The 21,590-nt window shown below is 42.9% G+C and overlaps 2 protein-coding genes and 1 pseudogene across 2 annotated transcripts in view; all 3 read left to right on the top strand.

Annotated features, from left to right (window-relative positions):
* Positions 1-17,975, top strand: part of LOC101732590 — a 59,788-nt pseudogene extending 41,813 nt beyond the window's left edge.
* Positions 1-21,590, top strand: part of h2ac14 (H2A clustered histone 14) — a 1,193,713-nt gene that overhangs the window by 256,513 nt on the left and 915,610 nt on the right.
* On the top strand, positions 16,888-17,968 carry LOC101732730 (gastrula zinc finger protein XlCGF17.1-like). The gene has a single exon (XM_012954945.3). The coding sequence runs from the start codon at positions 16,956-16,958 to the stop codon at positions 17,751-17,753; it is 798 nt and encodes a 265-aa protein (XP_012810399.1). The 5' UTR covers positions 16,888-16,955; the 3' UTR covers positions 17,754-17,968.

Below are 21,590 nucleotides of genomic sequence, written 5' to 3'. Positions count from 1 at the left end.
TTAGGGTAAGTTTGAGGGGCGTCGGTTCATCCAGGAGGAGATACCCAGGGGGCAGTTACCAATCTGGGTTGGAACATCAGTGGTTAGTGCAGGGGGGTCTAAATATATCTGGGGGCATCTGCATATAAGTGATATTTAAGACCAAAAGAAGAAATAAGGTCTCCTATAGAGAGAGTGTACAGGGAGAACAGCAGGGGCCAAGCACAGAGCCCTGAGGCACCCCCACACTGAGCTGAACCCCCACACTGAGCTGTACCCCCCACACTGAGCTGAACCCCCACACTGAGCTGTACCCCCACACTGAGCTGTACCCCCACACTGAGCTGAACCCCCACACTGAGCTGAACCCCCACACTGAGCTGTACCCCCCAAACTGAGCTGAACCCCCACACTGAGCTGAACCCCCACACTGAGCTGTACCCCCACACTGAGCTGTACCCCCACACTGATCTGTACCCCCCACACTGAGCTGTACCCCCACACTGAGCGGAACCCCCACACTAAGCGGAACCCCCACACTGAGCGGAACCCCCACACTGAGCTCTAACCCCCACACTGAGCTGTACCCCCACACTGAGCGGAACCCCCACACTAAGCTGAACCCCCACACTGAGCTGAACCCCCACACTGAGCTGAACCCCCACACTGAGCTGAGCCCCCACACTGAGCTGAGCCCCCACACTAAGCTGAACCCCCACACTGAGCTGAACCCCCACACTGAGCTGAACCCCCACACTGAGCTGAGCCCCCACACTGAGCTGAGCCCCCACACTGAGCTGAACCCCCACACTGAGCGGAACCCCCACACGGAGCTCTAACCCCCACACTGAGCTGTACCCCCACACTGAGCTGAGCCCTCACACTGAGCGGAACCCCCACACTGAGCGGAACCCCCACACTAAGCTGAACCCCCACACTGAGCTGAACCCCCACACTGAGCTGAACCCCCACACTGAGCTGAGCCCCCACACTGAGCTGAGCCCCCACACTGAGCTGAACCCCCACACTGAGCTGAACCCCCACACTGAGCTGAGCCCCCACACTGAGCTGAGCCCCCACACTGAGCTGAACCCCCACACTGAGCTGAACCCCCACACTGAGCTGCATAAGGACAGAATGGGTGACCAGGCCCGGATTTGTGGAGAGGCTCTCCCCACTGCTCCGTATGGGAGTTTAAAGTAGCGCATGCGCACTTGCAGCTGCGGGGGGGGGGCGTTGGGTTATCGCGCATGCCCGAAGGCAACCCCATCAGTGTGCATGCGCGGACGCGCGATAACCCAACCGCGCACGGTTGGGGGGGCGACCAACAGGGGCACAGAAATCCGGCCCTGTGGGTGACAGTATCAGAAGCAAGAAAGGTCTAGGAGAATGAGAACCGAGTAGCGCCTTTGGCCTTGGCAGTCTGGGGATCATTTGCCCCCCTACATAAGGCCGTCTCAGTGGGGCGCAGGCCGGAAACCAGACTGTATGGGGGCCAGCAGGTTATGGGGCACAGGGAGTTAGTGTCACGGGAAAAGACACAATGTTCCAGGAGTTTAGAGGCTGGGGGGGCAGGAGAGAGACGGGGGGCAGGAGAGAGATAGGGGGGAGCAGGAGAGAGATAGGGGGGAGCAGGAGAGAGATAGGGGGGAGCAGGAGAGAGACGGGGGGAGCAGGAGAGATAGGGGGAGCAGGAGAGAGATAGGGGGGAGCAGGAGAGAGATAGGGGGGAGCAGGAGAGAGATAGGGGGGAGCAGGAGAGAGATAGGGGGAGGCAGGAGAGAGATAGGGGGAGCAGGAGAGAGATAGGGGGGAGCAGGAGAGAGATAGGGGGGAGCAGGAGAGAGACAGGGAGGCAGGAGAGAGATAGGGGGGAGCAGGAGAGAGATGGGGGGAGCAGGAGAGAGATAGGGGGGAGCAGGAGAGAGATAGGGGGGAGCAGGAGAGAGATAGGGGGGAGCAGGAGAGAGATAGGGGGGAGCAGGAGAGAGATGGGGGGAGCAGGAGAGAGATAGGGGGGAGCAGGAGGGAGATGGGGGGCAGGAGAGAGATGGGGGGCAGGAGAGAGACGGGGGGCAGGAGAGAGACGGGGGGGCAGGAGAGAGACGGGGGGGCAGGAGAGAGACTGGGGGCAGGAGAGAGATAGGGGGGAGCAGGAGGGAGACGGGGGGGCAGGAGAGAGATCGGGGGAGCAGGAGAGAGACAGGGGGGCAGGAGAGAGACGCGGGGCAGGAGAGAGATGGGGGGGCAGGAGAGAGACGGGGGGGAGTTAGAGAGGCAGGGATTCAGAATATTGCATTAACCCCAGACATGATATACATATGGGCATGTTACATACCTCCCAACTGTCCCATTTTATGCGGGACAGTCCCATTTTTTTAACCCTGTCCCGCGGTGCCTTTAAGTGTCCCACTTATCTCCGTGTCTTCTCGTGTTTCTTCGGGTTTTCTCGGCTTCTTCCGTCACCGCAGTCTTCGGATCTTCACAGCTTCTTCTGGCGCTTCTCCTCGGCTCTTTCCGGCTCCTTCAGACGCTTCTGGTCGTCTCGGTTCCTGCGAGTCTCGCCGGATGAGAGTAAGGGATCGCTGCAAGCCATTTCAGGTTAGGATTCTACAAGAGGAGTCGCGGGTGCGGGTGTTGCGCCGGTTGTGGGCCACAAACGCTGGTGCTACTGCTGCACTGCCCGGAACTACTCCATGCCTCCTTATTTTTTTAAGTCCCTGACTTTAAAAGTTGATTATTAATAAGCATCAATATTTTTTTTATAGACATCCAACAGGGACTAAATACAAACTTTATAGAATTCAGTAGAAGGCGCACTTTCCTTTTAAAATATCATATGCAGTCCTGCCAACACTACATCATAATAGAAATAACTTTGATCCTTTTTCTCAATCAAATTCAAATGACTGTATGATATTTTAATGGGAAGTATCCTTATTGAATTTTATACAGGGGCACAATAGGGTGTTATAATTCGTAGGGGAAAAAAACAAACTATTGTACACTGTATAAGCTCTTGTTTGAATTGTCTATAGCTCTCCAGATTTGGATTTTGGGACATTTAACCCTTTAAGTGCCAGCCGAATTCGTCATTTCGGTTCCCCCCAGTGCCAGACGTTTTTTAAGCATTTTGTACTCATTCACTTTAACAATGTTTTTTGGTAGGAAAACCTCCATGAAACTAGGGAAATTATATATCGTTTTTTTCGTCACTAATTGGGCTTCGACATACATACCAAATTTTATAACTTTTCTGGAGATATGATGTGTATTTTGGGTGAAATATGTAAAAAAAAAAAAAATTATGAAAAATTTCTGTATATTTTGAGGTTTTTTTCCATAGAAAAGTTAATTTTACACAATTTTTTTTGTCGTTTGTAAAAGCCCTGATACTCCCAAGTCCAACGATACCAAATATGTGGTGGTACCCCACAGTTCCTGTCCAGAAGTAACCCCCAAACTAAAGCAATACTTAGTACAATATCACACCAGAACAAAGCGGAAAAGCGCTTGTAACAGTTGATGCAGCATAACTTATATGTAAATCTAAAATATCCCCTCATGTTTGGTGCCTTTAGAAACTACAGACCTTCAGGTTTCTAGGTGCAATGTAGTTTTCACTCAAAAGCCAAATACCTTTTGTCAGTGCATTGTGCAATTTGGAGCTTTTTTTGACTTTTTTTTTTTTTTTCTAAAACGTAAACTTGGACGCATGATCAAATGTGGATTTGACAAAAAAAAATCTCATAAAAATTTTCTAACAAAGGCAAATTTGAAAGACAAACTTCTCCTGAATAAAATGATGCCCCATATGTATGGGTGCACATAAAGACATGGGCACCAAACACTCCAAAGCAGGGGCAATGCACAAGGGCAATTACAGCTAAAAATGTGGGGGCTGCGCTCTATGTGCACTACCTGCAGTTTTTCAGTGTTACCCCCCCCTACCTGTGAAATAACCCCCACAAACTATATATTTCTGAAAGCTATTCATAGACACCACTCTTCTCTTTCTACATGGAAAATTGTGGCCGCAGTCCCTTGCAGAAGTCAGCGCTTTGGTCAGAAATCAAGGAAAAACCAGATACAAACCTAGATTTCTCCCCAAAATCTCCATGGCAACTACCAAAATCTTACTAACAATCAATCTGCAAGTTCCCCTGAATAAAACGATACCCCATATGTATGGGTGCACATAAAGACGTGGCCACCGAATGCCCCAAAACAGGGGCAATGCATAAGGGCAATTTCAGTTGAAATTTTGGGGGCTGCGCTCTATGTGCACTACCTGCAGTTTTTCAGTGTTAACCCCCCCTACCTGTGAAATAACCCCCACAATCTATATATTTACGAAAAGTGCACACCTTCAGCTATTCATAGACACCACTCTTCTCTTTCTACATGGAAAATTGTGGCTGCAGTCCCTTGCAGAAGTCAGCGCTTTGGTCAGAAATCAAGGAAAAAACAGATACAAACCTAGATTTTGGTCAGAAATCAAGGAAAAACCAGATAAAAAACCTAGATTTCTCCCCAAAATCTCCATGGCAACTACCAAAAACTTACTAAACCTCAATTTGCAAGTTCCCCTGAATAAAACGATACCCCATATGTATGGGTACACATAAAGACGTGGCCACCAAATGCCCCAAAACAGGGGCAATGCATAAGGGCAATTTCAGTTGAAATTTTGGGGGCTGCGCTCTATGTGCACTACCTGCAGTTTTTCAGTGTTAACCCATAAGGGGGGGCTGTGCTCTATGTGCTCTACCTGCAGTTATATAGTCTAAACACCCCCATACCTGTGAAATAACCCCCGCAAACTATATATTTCCAAAAAGTGCACACCTTCAGCTATACAGAGACACCACTCTTCTCTTTCTACATGGAAAATTGTGGCCGCAGTCCCTTGCAGAAGTCAGCGCTTTGGTCAGAAATCAAGGAAAAACCAGATACAAACCTAGATTTTGGTCAGAAATCAAGGAAGAACCAGATAAAAAACCTAGATTTCTCCCCAAAATCTCCATGGCAACTACCAAAAACTTACTAAACATCAATTTGCAAGTTCCCCTGAATAAAATGATACCCCATATGTATGGGTACACATAAAGACGTGGCCACCAAATGCCCCCAAACAGGGGCAATGCATAAGGGTGGGCTGTGCTCTATGTGCTCTACCTGCAGTTATTTAGTCTAAACACCCCCATACCTGTGAAATAACCCCCACAATCTATATATTTACAAAAAGTGCACACCTTCAGCTATTCAGAGACACCACTCTTCTCTTTCTACATGGAAAATTGTGGCCGCAGTCCCTTGCAGAAGTCAGCGCTTTGGTCAGAAATCAAGCAAAAACCAGATACAAACCTAGATTTCTCTCCAAAATCTCCATGGCAACTACCAAAAACTTACTAAACATCAATCTGCAAGTTCCCCTGAATAAAACGATACCCCATATGTATGGGTGCAAATAAGTACATGGCCGCCAAACCTGAAAATGCATAATATTGGGGCTGCACTCTATGCACCCCTTTTTTTTTTGCCTGCACCCGAATGAATGGAATACGCTCGGGTGCAGGCACATGTAGCCGATATACGCATGAAAACGCGTGAGAATGCAAAGTCTTGCGTTTTCATGCGTATATCGGCTACATGTGCCTGCACCCGAGTGTATTCCATTCATTCGGGTGCAGGCACAAGTAGCAGGCGTAGGGCTGAATTTTCGGCAAGCGTTTTTCCACTTGCTGAAAAAATCAGCCCTACGCCTCGTGTGGCATCAGCCTAACCCTTGGCAATAGAAACTACCAGAACAATCTTAGCACCTCTGGACCTTTCTAGAACAACTGAAATCAAATGAAGTTAAAATGGAATAAAACCACTAAAAGCAATCAAAGAACAATAATTGCAATGAAATCGGTGGTCAGAGCCCTGGATCCACCAATGTCACTGCAAAAGCAACCTTTTTGGGGCACTAAATACACAATAAAGAACAATGCAAAGATAAAACACCATAATATCAGTAAAAAAAAAAGACTGCCAAAGAAAGCAAAGAAAGAAAGAAAAGAAAAGAAAGATAGAAAAAAAAAAAAAAAAAAGTGTAAGTGTAAGTGTGTGTGTAAGTGTCTGTGTGTGCTTGGGAAAGTTGTAAATAAGTGTGTATGTGTGCAAAAGTGTAATAATGACAAAGATAGAAGAAAAAATTGAAAAAAAAAAAAATTTTAGATAGTTGAGATAGAAATAAGCAAAATAAACAGTGGTAGAGAGTTGTAGTTCAGCTTACCCAAGGCAGGCAGGCGATCAGGGGCGACCAATCCAGCAGGAAGGCGGCAGGGAAGCTCCATCAGGTCCGAAGTGCGCAGCAGGAATGAGGAGCCGACAGTAGGCGGCGATATTTAAAGGGACAGCAGTGGACACGTCATCATCGCGTGTCCACTGCTGTCATTGGCTGGCGACGCGATCGGGGGACCGGATCGGTGAGTATGACTGTCTTTGCTCGTTGCCTAGGGGGTTGTGAAGGGTTTACAAGCGCTGCACTGCTTTAAAAGCGAGTGGAGCGCTTGTAAACCTGATAGTGCTGTAGGATGTAGATTCTACGTCCTGTGGCACTTTGGTCCTTTGCTACCCAGGACGTAGAATCTACGTCCTACAGCACTAAAAGGGTTAAGCTTATAAGTTTAATAGAATAATAAAATAAATTAAGGTCTGAGTCTGTCATAAAAATAATGGGGGCCACTGTGTCAACCATGGAAAACAGGTGTGTTTTTTAATAACATGGGCATGGCATATGGAGGTGTGGTCAAAAAAATTCACCGGCAGAACATTTTGTCCCTCTGTCTCAAACGTTGGGAGGTATGATGTTAGACTACAACTCCCAGCAGCCCCAAGGCACCCTGAGAGTTCTAGTTTAGGGAGGAAGTGCAGCAGCGAATGGCAGCCCCCACATCACATGACACAGTAGTACAATCACACAGCAGGTGCAGCAGGAAGAAGGGGGCAGTGCAGGGAGTTTGGGATGGAGAGGCTGGAACAGCAGCAAAGAGGGGGAAATAGGGAGCTTCATTCTACACTAGTCAGTCCCATTGCATGCTGGGTATTGTAGTTTTACAGTAACCTTGGCAGTAGGCAAACTGTTACACAAAAACTACATTACCCAGCATGCATAGGGAGAGGCAGGCCAGGTACACTAGGTGGGAAAAGGGAACATTGGTGAGTTTCCAAACTACAAACCTGCAGAGCCCCCTGTTATAATTATCTTTTCTCTTATATATTTGTGTAAGTACTATGGTCAACAAACACCACTCACCAAGGTGATATTTTAAGTATATTTAATGTGTGGAAAAGAATTACAAAAAGTACATACAAATTACCAATGATTAAGCCAGTCACAAACAATATTGACAGCTTCCCAATACAATACAAAGTATGTATGTATTCATTTAAAGTGGTAAAAATGTATGTATGCATGTGTGTTAGAGTGAATGTGTGTAAGTGAGAGCTTGTGTGAGTGTGTAAGGGTGTGTGTGTCTGTATATCTGTGAGACCAGCCTTTTGTTGCTGATATATATCCCTGTTGGAAAATCCTCCCCCACTGTATTACCCCTAAGACCATATGTTTCCTATCAATCACATTCCAGACTCAAGGAACAATGGGGTATGTATAGTGTATGTATAGAGATATAGTGTAGATTGTGAGTCAGGGTGCACATTTGAACCATGTTAACTCATTCAGGCCTGGGATACAACTTATTTTCCAATACCCAATATTTAACATTTCCCCCTTTGCACACTGACTTGACAAGAACATAATATTTGTACACAAACTGGAAAAGAACTTTGAAGAGAGAGTCCTTGAAAACCCAGTCTACAAATTTCCAGAACTCCTTTGCAATACACCAAATGTTCATTGTACAAATGACAACTGATGTAATATCATGTAATGAGATGGTAAACAGTGATAATTTAGAAGATTTAAAATAATCTATCTATAGGCGGTTCCATCCTCTGCTCATCCATTCACTGTTTCCTGGTTTGACTTTAAAAATCTTCCATTACAGTCTTTGGTCATAGCACTGTGTTTCACTGCAATTGAAACTGTAACTTCAACTGCACTTTCTTACCACACCTTTCATGGTCTTGTATTCAAAATGTGTCAGCAAACATCAAAAGTGACAAATAAAAGTTCGGTACTCAATTATGGGAGTCAGTTATACCAAGAAACCTTGTTCCTTGTTACATTGTTATTCCATATTTATCAAACATTTCTCCTGTGAATGAATCCAGATGGGCTCCCTGTAGTTGGGTAAATCCCCGGCATCCTGCAACCCTTTGTCCTGTAGGGCCCAATGGATTTAAGCCTTGGCTCTTTTAGCAGATCAGCCACTAAGCACCTTTACAGAATCAGGGAGTTGTACCAGTACCGGCATCACCAATGTCACTCTGAGGTTTCTGGCATGTTTGCATCTATCCTGATGTAGAACAGCCATAACATAGGCCGTACCCAATGAAAGGAAGGTGGGACTTGAATAAGCATTAATAACACAGTCTTTAGCAGGATCTTAGAAAAACAGTCTGTTAGAGACTGAACCAGACACTGACAGAATCAGGAGGGATAAGACAGTCACTTTGTGAACAGTTCATAAAGTTCAGAATCAAATAATTTCTCCGGTAACCCTTATGAATGTTATCTTTCAAGTATAATTTCACCCTGAGTCACAGTCTGTGTTGCAAATCACTTCACACCAAAACCAGCACTTCTCTTCAAAGGATGTTGTTCCTCTTCTGTTGTTTTGCAGAGTCTTGTCCAGCATGGCCTATAGCTACTGCTAAACTGCACATTTATACTAATCTAACATTTTATCACTGTATTACCATGCCATTCTTATGAATATGATGTTATACATTTCATGCTTAATAATGTCCTTCATATTGAAAATCATAAATATCTTATGAAAATGCAAGGAAAACATAAATGGGAAAAAATTATAAATAAAAACATATAAAAATTATGCCTTCTTCCCAGTTCTTAACAAACATGTGTTTAAGGCATAGACATAAAAATCATTATTGTCCATTCATTACCTTAACCTTTTAAAATGTTGTAAGTAATAACTATTTTCATGGTCCCAACATAATTGCATATTAAGGAAAACATTCTTAAACTGTATAATCTGTTATCTATTGCAGGATGTTTTTATCCATGTGATACTTTTCCCCATGATCAACACATTTAATATTTCCTATGAAATATAAAAGAAATATTTCAGCAGCTGATGTTATTCAGATGTTTCTTCTCATCCAGATGAGTGTCTAAGATGTATTCCCTGTACAATGAAATGTTAAATCCCCAACTTTGCTTTATTTATACAAATAATGATACCACATATACATGTTGTTAAAACAAGAATGAGTTCTTTGTTCTTTGCTGGGAAATGTATTTGTCACTGGTGTCTTATGGTCTTTTGTTTTTCATTAGTGTTAATATAACTATTGAGAAAAAACAAAATCAAACTCCTAACACATACACTTTATACCCTGTATTAACTATATAATATATAGATCAGTAGTATGTGTGTATAGTATGGAATCACATGTGTCCTTGTGTAATAGGATACCAAAGCCCATCTGTTTCAAAGACCCTTAAAAACCAAGGTTCTCAACCAATTTAACCAGACTCCATGTTAAAACAAATAAACTTACATAGTCAAAAAGACCATTATTTGAGACCTTAAAAAACATAATCCTATCCATCCCAGCAATTGCCTCATACCTTAATAATTCCTGCCTGCATTAAAGTTGGTTATCATTCCTGCATCATATCTTAATATGTGGTCCATAGTAACATTTCTATAATGACATCTTTCATAGATTTAGAAATAGTATCTAGATAACATTTCTTATTTATATTAAGTTAGTTAACCTCTTGCAATAATGCACCTCTCTACTGGAAACCAGTTCAATAGTTTGACTAATATCATACAGGTTAAATTAATTAACCTGTGCAATCTAAACTTTGATGGAAATTATATTTTACATTACACGTATAAAAAAATTAACACTGAGTATGACTTTATACCTCCAAACAAACCTAAAACATATGTATATACAGTTGATGATCTTGCAAGAGAAAAAAATATTGGATCCATAATCATAACTTAGTTATTAAACCATAGTTATTAAACATATACATCTTATAATCATCTTTGATAGGTTTAAACATTTCATCACATAACTGGCCAGGTCATATGATTATCCAAACTATCAAAGGTCCATAAGATGTATATAGAGTACTCTTCCAACATATTCATAACATCAATGGATTGAAACGTACGTTATCAAAAATAATTTATATAAAAACAATTTATTAACCTGCGCAGGACTTCAGTATGTGCACCTTTAAGTTTCAAATTTAAACACGTAAAAATTACTTGAATCAGGTACAGTGTAGTTAACAGAGAGCAGATTAATCAATGTTAATTAAGATTTTCCTGTATTGGAACCATGCAATCATGCTCCTGTTAGTCACTACAAACAAACATATAACAAACTTATGAGACCAAGGATTAACAGACAGTCCTTAAACAATGTCACATAAAACCACACTGCATGCACTGTCTGTCCATGGACTACCAGAAGACACCACATTTCTTTATTATCCTTGGTCTGTTCAGTAGAGGAAGAAACCCATCTGAAAAAATCACAAAAACTTGGCAAATTTCACAATTAGTTAAACAATATATAACTTAGTATGCTTTCATTTTACTAGTTTACAAGGTCCTAACATTCTTTACACCTTCAGTAATTTCATCTGTTTAACTTTTACTCTCCTTATGTATCACTCAGGGCCTAAGCCTTCCTTTTACTCTCTGTGAATCCCCCTCGCAGATGTTAGTGTATTCAAGCTTTTTCCCATCTTTCCCTGTTACCCTTTATCTAAATACAAACCAAAAATTGTACTAATGCAATTATAGATTAGAAATGTATCTACTCTCTTGTTCCTGTACTTATTTGGTAAAGGTTAGTGAAATAATTCCCTTATTGGCAAATATGCCTATAATAATAATTTCCCTCCGTTTATGAAATAATTTACATGGAAATACAATGCAATCTTCACAAAATAAGCTTTGTTTAACTGTCCCAACTTTTATACAGTAGAAGTATGCTCATTATATGAGCACAATACCTATGACTGAGCAATTCTACACATCACTCCCTGGTGTAACCTGAATGTTACCAGTGTGCCCCTTGGAACCAAAGACTGCTATAATAAGGCCCCTGTATGAATGGGAATGACCGTATGGCATTTTGGAGAACCAGATGAAACAACACAATGAAGACAGAGGATGTACACACAAAAGGGTTCCCAGGGCCTGAGTTAGGGCCCCAACAGCTGAAAAAACAAATGGAAACTAGACAAAGTCTTAACAATTTCTGGGCCCCCACATCCATCAAAGATCATGCTCCATGCCTACCTTCCCCCTCTGAATCCACAATGTGCCTACCATATACCCTATATTATATGTTTCAAGACTATCCAGCCCCATAATGTCAATCAATCACTGGGCATATGCTTCTTCAAATCACCTCGGATTTTGTTAGAGACATTATCTTTCTAACATATTGGTCAGTGGAAACACAACATTCTACTGGTTCTAGTTAGACAGACTAGAAAAACATGACACAGGGATGGGGGTTGGTACAATATTCCTGAGAGCCTTGTTTAAACAGGAAAACAGTGCTACAGTGCTGATACCTTTTAACTACACTGAACCTTAAAAATCCTCACAAGCAAACTTTAGATGCCTTTGAGCAATAGATTAATAAATGCTGCTCCACAACTTTTGGGTGAGATCATTCTATTTCCTTTAATATTCCCTGTCTCCCTTATACCCATTATAATATCTGGGCTGCATAATCTGAAGAATAATTTCCTGACATTTGGGCTACAGACAGTATAACTTCAAAACCCATATTGCATACAGAGACACTTTATGCTACAAATAAAACAATACAATTCTGATGTTTATGATTCCACTGCCAAAATAGCTTTTCAACCAACCTAACTTGGCATTTGGCTAAATAGGGGGTTATCATTTGCAGCAATTCTACAGTATAAAACTTTTAACATACATTAAACTTCCCTGCTTCTGCAGTTCAATGAAAAAACATTACAATCACAATAACACTGCTACATATTTCCATGTAAAAGTTTTTCTCCATAGGTATACCCAATCATATTCATTTACACAATGTTTACAAACCTTTAAGAAATAAGTACTAACATTTCTTTATCACTAACCCTATAACGTGCATATTCCTTTTCTCAGTAACAATGAGTAACTCCTTTTCTCTTCAGTCCTGGGTCTTTTATACCAACAGACTGTTCTATTCATGGGACACTGGGAGCGGCCATTCTGTGCATCAGGCTCCCTTGCCTGTGTAACAGCACAGACCTGAGCTTGCTCTTGCCTCATTTCAGAATCTTTATCATTTTTAATTTGCTTTTTGATTAAATTACGTCTCTTAAAACATCGCTTAAAGAAGTGACCTGGCTTTCTGCAAAAATGGCAGATTGCATGGGTATATGCCTTTATCTTTGCTTTATTTGATTGGCATATTTCCCTTATCACGTGAATGATTGAGGGGTCTGAGTTCTGCAGTATAAGCAGTCTCCTGTACTTATCTATATGTGATGCTGCTTTCTGAAGAGTATCCAGACTGCAAGCAAAAATATTAGCACCAGGATCTAGATATTTAAACTTGTTTACAAAAGCTTTTATCATTTGCTGTGTAACTTGATCTTCTTCAATGCCCATAACCAGTCTGTAAACTTGCTCAAACAAAACCAGAAATGTAAAGGGGTCATCATCTATAGAGGTCTCTAGATTATTAAGCACCTCTATATCAAGTACCTTCTCACCATTAATTATATAATTAAGCTGTAATAGCCTGTCCCTCCTTGTGCCGTGTATTAGATTCCCATCTATATCAGTGCCGGGAGCACTCACAGGGATTGATAACCTCTGGGAAATACGTGCTGGCACCCACAGTTTGAACACTTTATTCTTCTGTTCTTCACTTAAATCATATCTCTCTATATGAGACTCGAACAGATCACAATTCGTTAAAACACTCTTATTTGCATTAAAATGTGGAATGTTTTTCACAATTTTTAAAAGTTGTTTATTAACTTTTAATTGCAGTTTTGCCCTATCATAATCTAATTCTGGATCACTGAGATCCGGAATAAACATAGATCTCTGTTCTTTTGTAATAACCGAAACCTGGTTATTCCTTTGCAAAACTGATTCTACTGCTGCCAATCTCAGTTCATGCTGAGCAATCCCCTTAGCCAGACAGTCAGTACTAACTGTGTCACATTCCACTTTTTCCTCATCAGAATGAGAATTAGTCTTTCCTACATCATTTCCCTTCCTACCTGAGCACATCAACATATTAAATGTTTTTACCATTAACATAACATTGTTAATTTTGTGCTTCATTTTAGAAAATGACATTCCTTCCTCTAACTTAACATTTGCCTCCACACACTGACTATACATATCTGACCATATCTCTGCATCAGACATAATGCTATGAGGGATTTTAAACTCAAATTTGCTTTTCCTAGCCAAATTATCAAGAAAATCCATACTCACCGGAAAGCAGAATATTCCTCCTGTGCCCGCTATTAATACTTACACAAGTTACTTCTAGGTTCTTTTACTCATATAGACATCTGGAAGCTTCAGTTCAGCTACACCCTTCTGTCCCCCTTTGAAGCTGACAGAGTGTGTATATGTGTATTGTCCAGGTCTATATTTTGGTTGGACTCGCCATCTGTTATAATTATCTTTTCCACACATTAAATATACTTAAAATATCACCTTGGTGAGTGGTGTTTGTTGACCATAGTACTTACACAAATATATAAGAGAAAAGATAATTATAACAGACTCCTGGCTGGCTCGCCATCTGTTATAATTATCTTTTCTCTTATATATTTGTGTAAGTACTATGGTCAACAAACACCACTCACCAAGGTGATATTTTAAGTATATTTAATGTGTGGAAAAGAATTACAAAAAGTACATACAAATTACCAATGATTAAGCCAGTCACAAACAATATTGACAGCTTCCCAATACAATACAAAGTATGTATGTATTCATTTAAAGTGGTAAAAATGTATGTATGCATGTGTGTTAGAGTGAATGTGTGTAAGTGAGAGCTTGTGTGAGTGTGTAAGGGTGTGTGTGTCTGTATATCTGTGAGACCAGCCTTTTGTTGCTGATATATATCCCTGTTGGAAAATCCTCCCCCACTGTATTACCCCTAAGACCATATGTTTCCTATCAATCACATTCCAGACTCAAGGAACAATGGGGTATGTATAGTGTATGTATAGAGATATAGTGTAGATTGTGAGTCAGGGTGCACATTTGAACCATGTTAACTCATTCAGGCCTGGGATACAACTTATTTTCCAATACCCAATATTTAACACCCCCCCCCCCCCCCAAACTGTTATGTGCAGAGATCCCAATAAACAAGAAGGTTATTGGCACAATTGCTGGATTGGAGTGTTGGTACAGTTTTCCATGTGTTGCTAAGCATCGGGCTCCAGGGCAACAGAGTTAACAGACTGCATCACTTGAAAAATTAGCACATAAGATTGGGAAATATTGTTTAAGGGCTCCAAGAACTAGCCTGAATCCATACCTTGGTGCATTTGTACTGAAAACCTGCCTGAGCTGTAGCCTGTTAGCCCAGTGTGGCAGAAACACCATCAGCCTGGCAACCCTGAAGGGGTTAATATCATGAAAAGCTCAGTTATTCCTACACTTACACAACTATCTGTGAGTTTTCCCTCTGTCCCTAACTCTGCAGTCTGTGAGTTTTCCCTCTGTCCCTAACTCTGCAGTCTGTGAGTTTTCCCTCTGTCCCTAACTCTGCAGTCTGTGAGTTTTCCCTCTGTCCCTAACTCTGCAGTCTGTGAGTTTTCCCTCTGTCCCTAACTCTGTGTCCCGCCCTTGTTGCTCACTCACCCAATCATTCTTCTCCGCCGCTCTCTGTCCCGCCCACATTCCCCTCCCAGCCAATGAGTGAGTGTCCCAGCTCCTCAGTTCCCTCCCTCACAGCTACAGGCAGCAGAGCAGTGTGGGAAAGAGGTGAGTAAGGGAGCGGGGCTGCACTAATGGTGGCACTAAAGGAGCAGTGTTACCTTGTTGTTCCCAACACATGAGCTGATTCCCAGGGACACTTTGCTACTGAGTCAGTGCAGTTTCTGTGGCAGCTCCAAGCCCAACCCACCCACCATAAGTGAATTCCTCTCCCATTTGGTACCAAGGCCCCCCTGCAGCCTGAGGGGAAGCACTGAGGGGCCCATTCTTGGCAGGAAAGGGAAAGTGTTGATTGGCAGACATTGCATCATTAGAGGGAAGTTTAACAGGGGATTGTGGGATTGGTAGTTCAGCCCATGGCTAGACTAGTTATTCTATTCCCTGCTTGGAATTGTTTTGGGGGATATTGCTGGGAATAATCCCCTATAGAAATGTGTAAGTGCTTAATTCCACTTCCAGGCCCCTCCCTCCCACAAGGAGCCAATGGGAATGTGGGAGGAAGCGAGTGACCCAGTGATGGGGAAGAAGGATAAAAATGAGGAGCGGAAGGAGAGAATCCTGAATCTCACACTGGAGATTATCTATCTGCTGACTGGAGAGGTGAGGGGGGCACTGTGAGTGGCACAGTGAGAAGAGACTGTCTGTCTGTACAAAGGGGGTCTCTCTGCTGCGTTACACACTCATCATTCTCTCTCCCTCTCAATACATAGGGCTACGTCATCCCTAAGAAGAAGAGCCCAACTGTGGGTTTGGGGGCCCTGCATGCCCCTGGCTCCGTCATACAGAAGGAAAATGACAAGAAGATCCTGGAACTCATCTCCAACATCATCCAGCTGCTGACTGGAGAGGTGGGTGCGGCCCCCCAATCCCCCCTTATTGTTTAGTAACAGTGTATGATAATCCCTTTCTCTGGCTGGGGGATGACTGTAACATTGTGTGTGCCAGGTTGCCATAAGGTGTGAGGATGTTTCCATCTATTTTTCCTTGGAGGAGTGGGAGTATATAAAAGGAAACAAGGCCCTTTACAGGGAAGGGATAAAGGAGGAGGAGGAGGAGCCCCAGCAGCTCCGCCCACTGGGTGAGTAATGGTTTCTATCATATACAGAGCATAGAATGCAGGATATCAGGCCGTTTAAGAGGCACATGGAAAGTCAGTAGTAACATATATTTAGTCATGTCTCTTCTGTGCCCGACTTAAATAAACAACTAGCAGGGAGGTACATTTATTTAGCACAAAGGGTTAAACTTGGTGCAACTGCTGGGGGGGAGGAGCTATAGAGGGGCCTGTAGGACACTGACTGATAAGCAGCTGCAATAGATGTTTATGGAAGGGGACTTTAGGGTCCCAGTGATGTTGGGGGGGGGGGGGGACCAATAATCAGTCATTCCCTTGCTAAAAAGTTCAAATAGATCCTGATACAAACAGCTGCCGTTACTCTATAATAATCAGTTCATATAAATAGTTCCATTAATTAATGTGCTAATAAGTCAGTCACTTCATTGGGGGGCAGTGGAGTTTGCCCTGAGTTTAAATGACTTTAATGACTTGAACCTTCCTTATTTTATTTTTCATAATGACAAAATCCAAGTTATTTCCCTCAGATATATCTCTGATCTCTATCCTTCCCTTTAGCAGCCTGTGAGTATAAAGATGGGAGCGATGTTACAGCACATACGGAAGCAACTTTATGTTGTAATAATGATGGGAATCTCACAAACCCTGATGTTTCTCCAGCGGAACAGCCCCCAACGGCCAATGGGATTAAAGAGGAGGCGGCTTCATGTGAAAGGGGAAACCAATCAGATTGCAGCATTAATCCCCTTACAGAACAGATACAGGGAACAAATACTCCTATCATGGGGAGCAGCCAGAATACCTTACAAATGATGGATAATAATCATGATGAAAATTCCCACCAATCTCTACATAAATCTCACATAACAAACAATAAATTACGTAGGAAATACAGCTGCAATGAGTGTCAAAAACATTTTAATAATAAGAGAGACTTTCATATACACCAGAGAAGTCACAAAAGAGAGAAACCATTTTCTTGTTCTGAATGTGGGAAATGTTTTTCATACCAATCTCGACTCAATCATCATCAAAGGACTCACACAGGGGAGAAACCATTTTCTTGTTCTGAATGTGGGAAATGTTTCTCAAGGAAATTTTATCGTGATTGTCATCAAAGGACCCACACAGGGGAGAAACCATTTTCTTGTTCTGAATGTGGGAAATGTTTTTCATACCAATCTCGACTCAGTCGTCATCAAAGGACTCACACAGGGGAGAAACCATTTTCTTGTCCTGAATGTGGAAAATGTTTCTCAAGGAAAGTTTATCGTGATTGTCATCAAAGGACCCACACAGGGGAGAAACCATTTTCTTGTTCTGAATGTGGAAAATGTTTCTCAAGCAAATTTTATCGTGATTGTCATCAAAGGACCCACACAGGGGAGAAACCATTTTCATGTTCTGAATGTGGGAAATGTTTTTCACAGCAATCCGACCTGAAAATTCATTATAAAACCCACACAGGGGAGAAACCATTTTCATGTTCTGAATGTGGGAAATGTTTTTTAAGAAAATCTCAGCTAGATCGTCATGAAAGGACTCATAAAGGGGAGAAGCCATTCTCTTATTCTAAATAATGAAAAATGATTTGCATTGAACAGTTGTCTAAAAATACTTTCACAATGAGGAAAACCGTAAACTCGTTATACAAAGGAAGCATCAGGCAAACATTCTCTTTCAAACAGATTCCATCTTAATATATGTTTCAGTATTTACAGAGAGGAACACATTTGTGCCCCATAAAATATTTCCTTAAGAGAATCCTAAAGACTCCTGATGGGCACTGGGCAATTCTGAGACTGGGGGGCACCAAAGCAGAATGCACCATAAGTACCTTCCCCCGGCACTGCCTCTGCATTGGGAACTGAGGAGCCCTCTGGGATATATCTCCCCCTCCCCCCAACAGATAATATTCTGGGTTTTATTGAACAAGAAGGGACATATTCCAAGGGGTACGAGCCCCCCAGGGTATCACTTGGGCAGATGTTTTTCCCTAAGGGCAGGGGTACACAGGGAGATTAGTTGCCCAGTGACAAATCTTCGTTGTCATGGGCGACTAATCTCCCTGCAATGCCATCCCACCGGCTAGAATGTAAATTACCAGTGGGATGGCATACATGTTGCTGCAATGTCCCACAGTTGCCTTGAGAGGAAACTTCAGGCGACTGCGGGACATCGCAGCAACATGTATGCCATCCCACTGGCAGTTTACATTCCAGCCGGTGGGATGGCATTGCCGGGATCCCCAATCTTTTTCACTCATGAGCCACACTCAGATGTAAAAAGTGTTGGTGAGCCACTCAAGCAGGAAAATCTTTCTTTAGGGATGCATTTGGTCACTATACTTTGAGGCCACTCCCATTGATGATGCTTGGCAGCATCATCAATGGGGGTGGGGAGTAACATGTTGCCCCTGAGCCACTGGTTGGGGATCACTGTCTTACTGGGTAAATATAAAGCCTATAACATCATCTTGTCATTATTAACCCAATGTCATTTCCAATGGGGCATTTGTTGAGATGAAAGGAAAGGGGGTTACACCATTATCCTATAAAGGGTCTCTTTACATTAAATCAGTTTTGTGAAAAGCCTTTGTGTCAGTCCGATTTATTGGTGCAATTTAAATTTGTTTTTGTGGTTGTTAATAAGAGATTGAATATATGTTTTTTATAATTACCCAGTAGTAGAACATTGTACCACGGGAGCCATAGAGCAGAAAGGGAAAATGTGGCCCCGTGATACTGTGGGGGGGATGTAACGGAGCCCTTTGATCATAGAGACGTTGATGTTGCTGTAAGAGAAAACGTTTATTGATAACACATATATGGAGAAGTGCGCATAGACAGTCACTTCTAACCTGTTCCTGGAGAGAGTGGGGCTTTTATAGGGTTTCCTGATGGGACAAAAAGGAGCCCCTACTAATGAGAGGGGAGGGGCTTGGCCAAGGAGCCTTACAGCCTACAGCTAAAAACCATGAAAATATATTTGTTATTATTGTCTGGGCAGGATTTCCCTTTGGAATAATAGGGAGTCGCTACCTCTTACAGGATCAGTGGTGGAACTTGTGCCCAAAGAAGTGGAGTTTGCAGCCACAGTAACGTCACACACCAAATGGACTATATATGCAATATATGATTACACAAATACGGGGATTATGGAAAATCATCATCATTTCCATTCTCTGTAATATACGTTCATACAATGGTCATGTCAGCAAGTCAGCACAAGACCCCCATCCCCATAGTGACGCATGGTGGAGGCAGCTTCATGCCCCTTTGAGGCTGCTGTTCATGAGCTGGAACTGGGGCTCTAGTCATGGTGGGCGGAATGATGAATCGCTTCAGTCTTTTTGCCACAAAACCTTCTCTATCTGCTGGGGAGCTAAAGATGAAGAGGAACTTGACCTTTCAGCCTGACAGTGACCCGAAGCATCTAAGCCAACAAAGCAATGGCTTCACCAAAGGAGGATCAGTGTTCTGGAATGGCCCAGCCAGAGCCCAGGCATTTATCTGATTGCAATCTGTGGGGCGACCTGACGAGAGCTGTGCCCAGGAGATTCCCTCATAATGTGGCAGCTGTGGAGGAGTGAGCAAAACCTGCCCAGTCCAGATGTGCCAAACTGATAGGCCCGAATAGTGAGTGCTGTAAGCCAATGGAAAGGTACTTGGCATCAATGCAACCGGGTTTGTGTGGGTTTTTGTTCCCTTTTTCACTTAACTGTTTCTGATTTGTTTTTGACTTCTTTGTATTGATGGCAATTCTGCAATAAAGGTGGGAAAAGTTTTGTTATATCCAGTGTATATGTACGTATGCAGGTGTAAGCCTATGGGTAGTTACTACTTCTACTTTTTACCACAAACCACACCCTATTTCACCCGGAATGAGACTTATTCCCTCAGGTTTGAGCCCTCACTTGAGTTGGAGGCCGGGTAGTTGTGTTACTGTAACTCTCAAGAAATGGGCCCCAGTGGTTCTTAACGTTGAACAATGAACTGGTTATTTACACAGCCACTTGGGAGTAACAACAAGTACAATATAGGCAGGTAGTAGCACCTCACAGGTCAGGCAGTGCTCATGGCAAATGGTCACAATGACTCTCTCCCCACAGGGCACAATGGGTTACCCCCTCAGGTTATGGCTCCGGTGGAACCCAGCTGATCCTCTTTCTAGCCCTAGGTCTGTACACTGGTAACCCTACTCTGGGCAGTATTATACCCTCTTTAATCCTTGTTGGAGCCAGAAGCTGCTCATTGGCTAGCCCTGCCTGTCTATCACACCTATTGCAGGAGCTGCCTGACCTGTCTGGGCCTACCTACACCCAGGTTCCACAATATCTCCCCACCTGCTTGTTCAGGGGGAAAGCCTTCACCAAAATGGCTCCCAGCCTCATGGCTGCTCAGCCTTTTATACTACCCCACACACCTTATGGCCAAACTGTGGTACTGCAACAGGGCATGCTATAACCCAGGAAAAGGGACCTACTTCCCATTACATTAGGGACCCTTTATAGCCGTCCCAATAACTAGGGGACTGCCAGTGAGAAAGGGCACAATTTACAAGTTCCCTACAAAAGCTTTTTTGAAAAAAAAATTAAAAGTTACATTTTCATGAAAATATCCCAGATAATATGTTTATGCATTACTTAAACAGATATTATACTTAAGTAGTTACGTTGGGCTGAAAAAAGACCAAAGACCATCAAGATAAACCCTTCCAAGCAAACTCAGCCCCCACACAGCCCCATACTGTCACGGTCTCCCTGAGGGGGGCGCTATGGAGCACCAGGAAGTTGGGAGCCTACAGACTGGATAACCAGAAATGGCAGAACCACTGATATCACTGTGCGAGGGTTTAATGAAGGCAAATAACAGGAATAGGGGCAGAATCAAATATAAACAGAATATACAGCCCAGAATTAGTAGAAACCAGCAGGCAGATAATGAGGAGGGCGGAGCAAGGGGAGGAGCCAGCGTAATACAAGAAGAGAGTGACAGGGGAATCGGTCAGGGCCGGCCCTAAGCGCCTCCAGTGGCTCAGGGGGCAAATGCCCAGTCAGAAACACACAAACCTGCGAAAATCCTGACTTTATCGACTTGTTCCTGTGATATTTTGAAAACGTTGAGTTTTCAGACAAAACCCAGCGAAATCTCTAAACTCTCGAAACAAAAGAACGGACTTCAAGGAAAGGGAAGGTACCACACTACGCGGGCCATTTCTTTTTGTCCCTCTTTCAATTTTTCAAATGTTGGGAGGCAAAACTGGAAAACTGGGCAGCAAACTGGGAAATGGGGTTCAATGGTGCAAAGTTCTGCCCTTTGGTAGAAATAATATAAACGTGAGCTATCTACTGAATGGGAGTGAGTTGGGGGGATCCTTAATGGAGAAGGGTCTGGGGGTTTGTGTAGATAACAAGT

The sequence above is a fragment of the Xenopus tropicalis genome, chromosome 9 (assembly GCF_000004195.4).
Source record: "Xenopus tropicalis strain Nigerian chromosome 9, UCB_Xtro_10.0, whole genome shotgun sequence".
In the NCBI taxonomy this organism is placed as follows: Eukaryota; Metazoa; Chordata; class Amphibia; order Anura; family Pipidae; genus Xenopus; species Xenopus tropicalis.
The sequence above is the reverse complement of the archived record's forward strand: the minus strand, read 5'-3'. Positions and strand labels throughout refer to the sequence as shown.

Coding starts and splice junctions, on each gene's coding strand:
- LOC101732730 (XM_012954945.3), top strand. CDS start 16,956: ATGGGGAGCAGCCAGAATACCTTACAAATGATGGATAATAATCATGAT.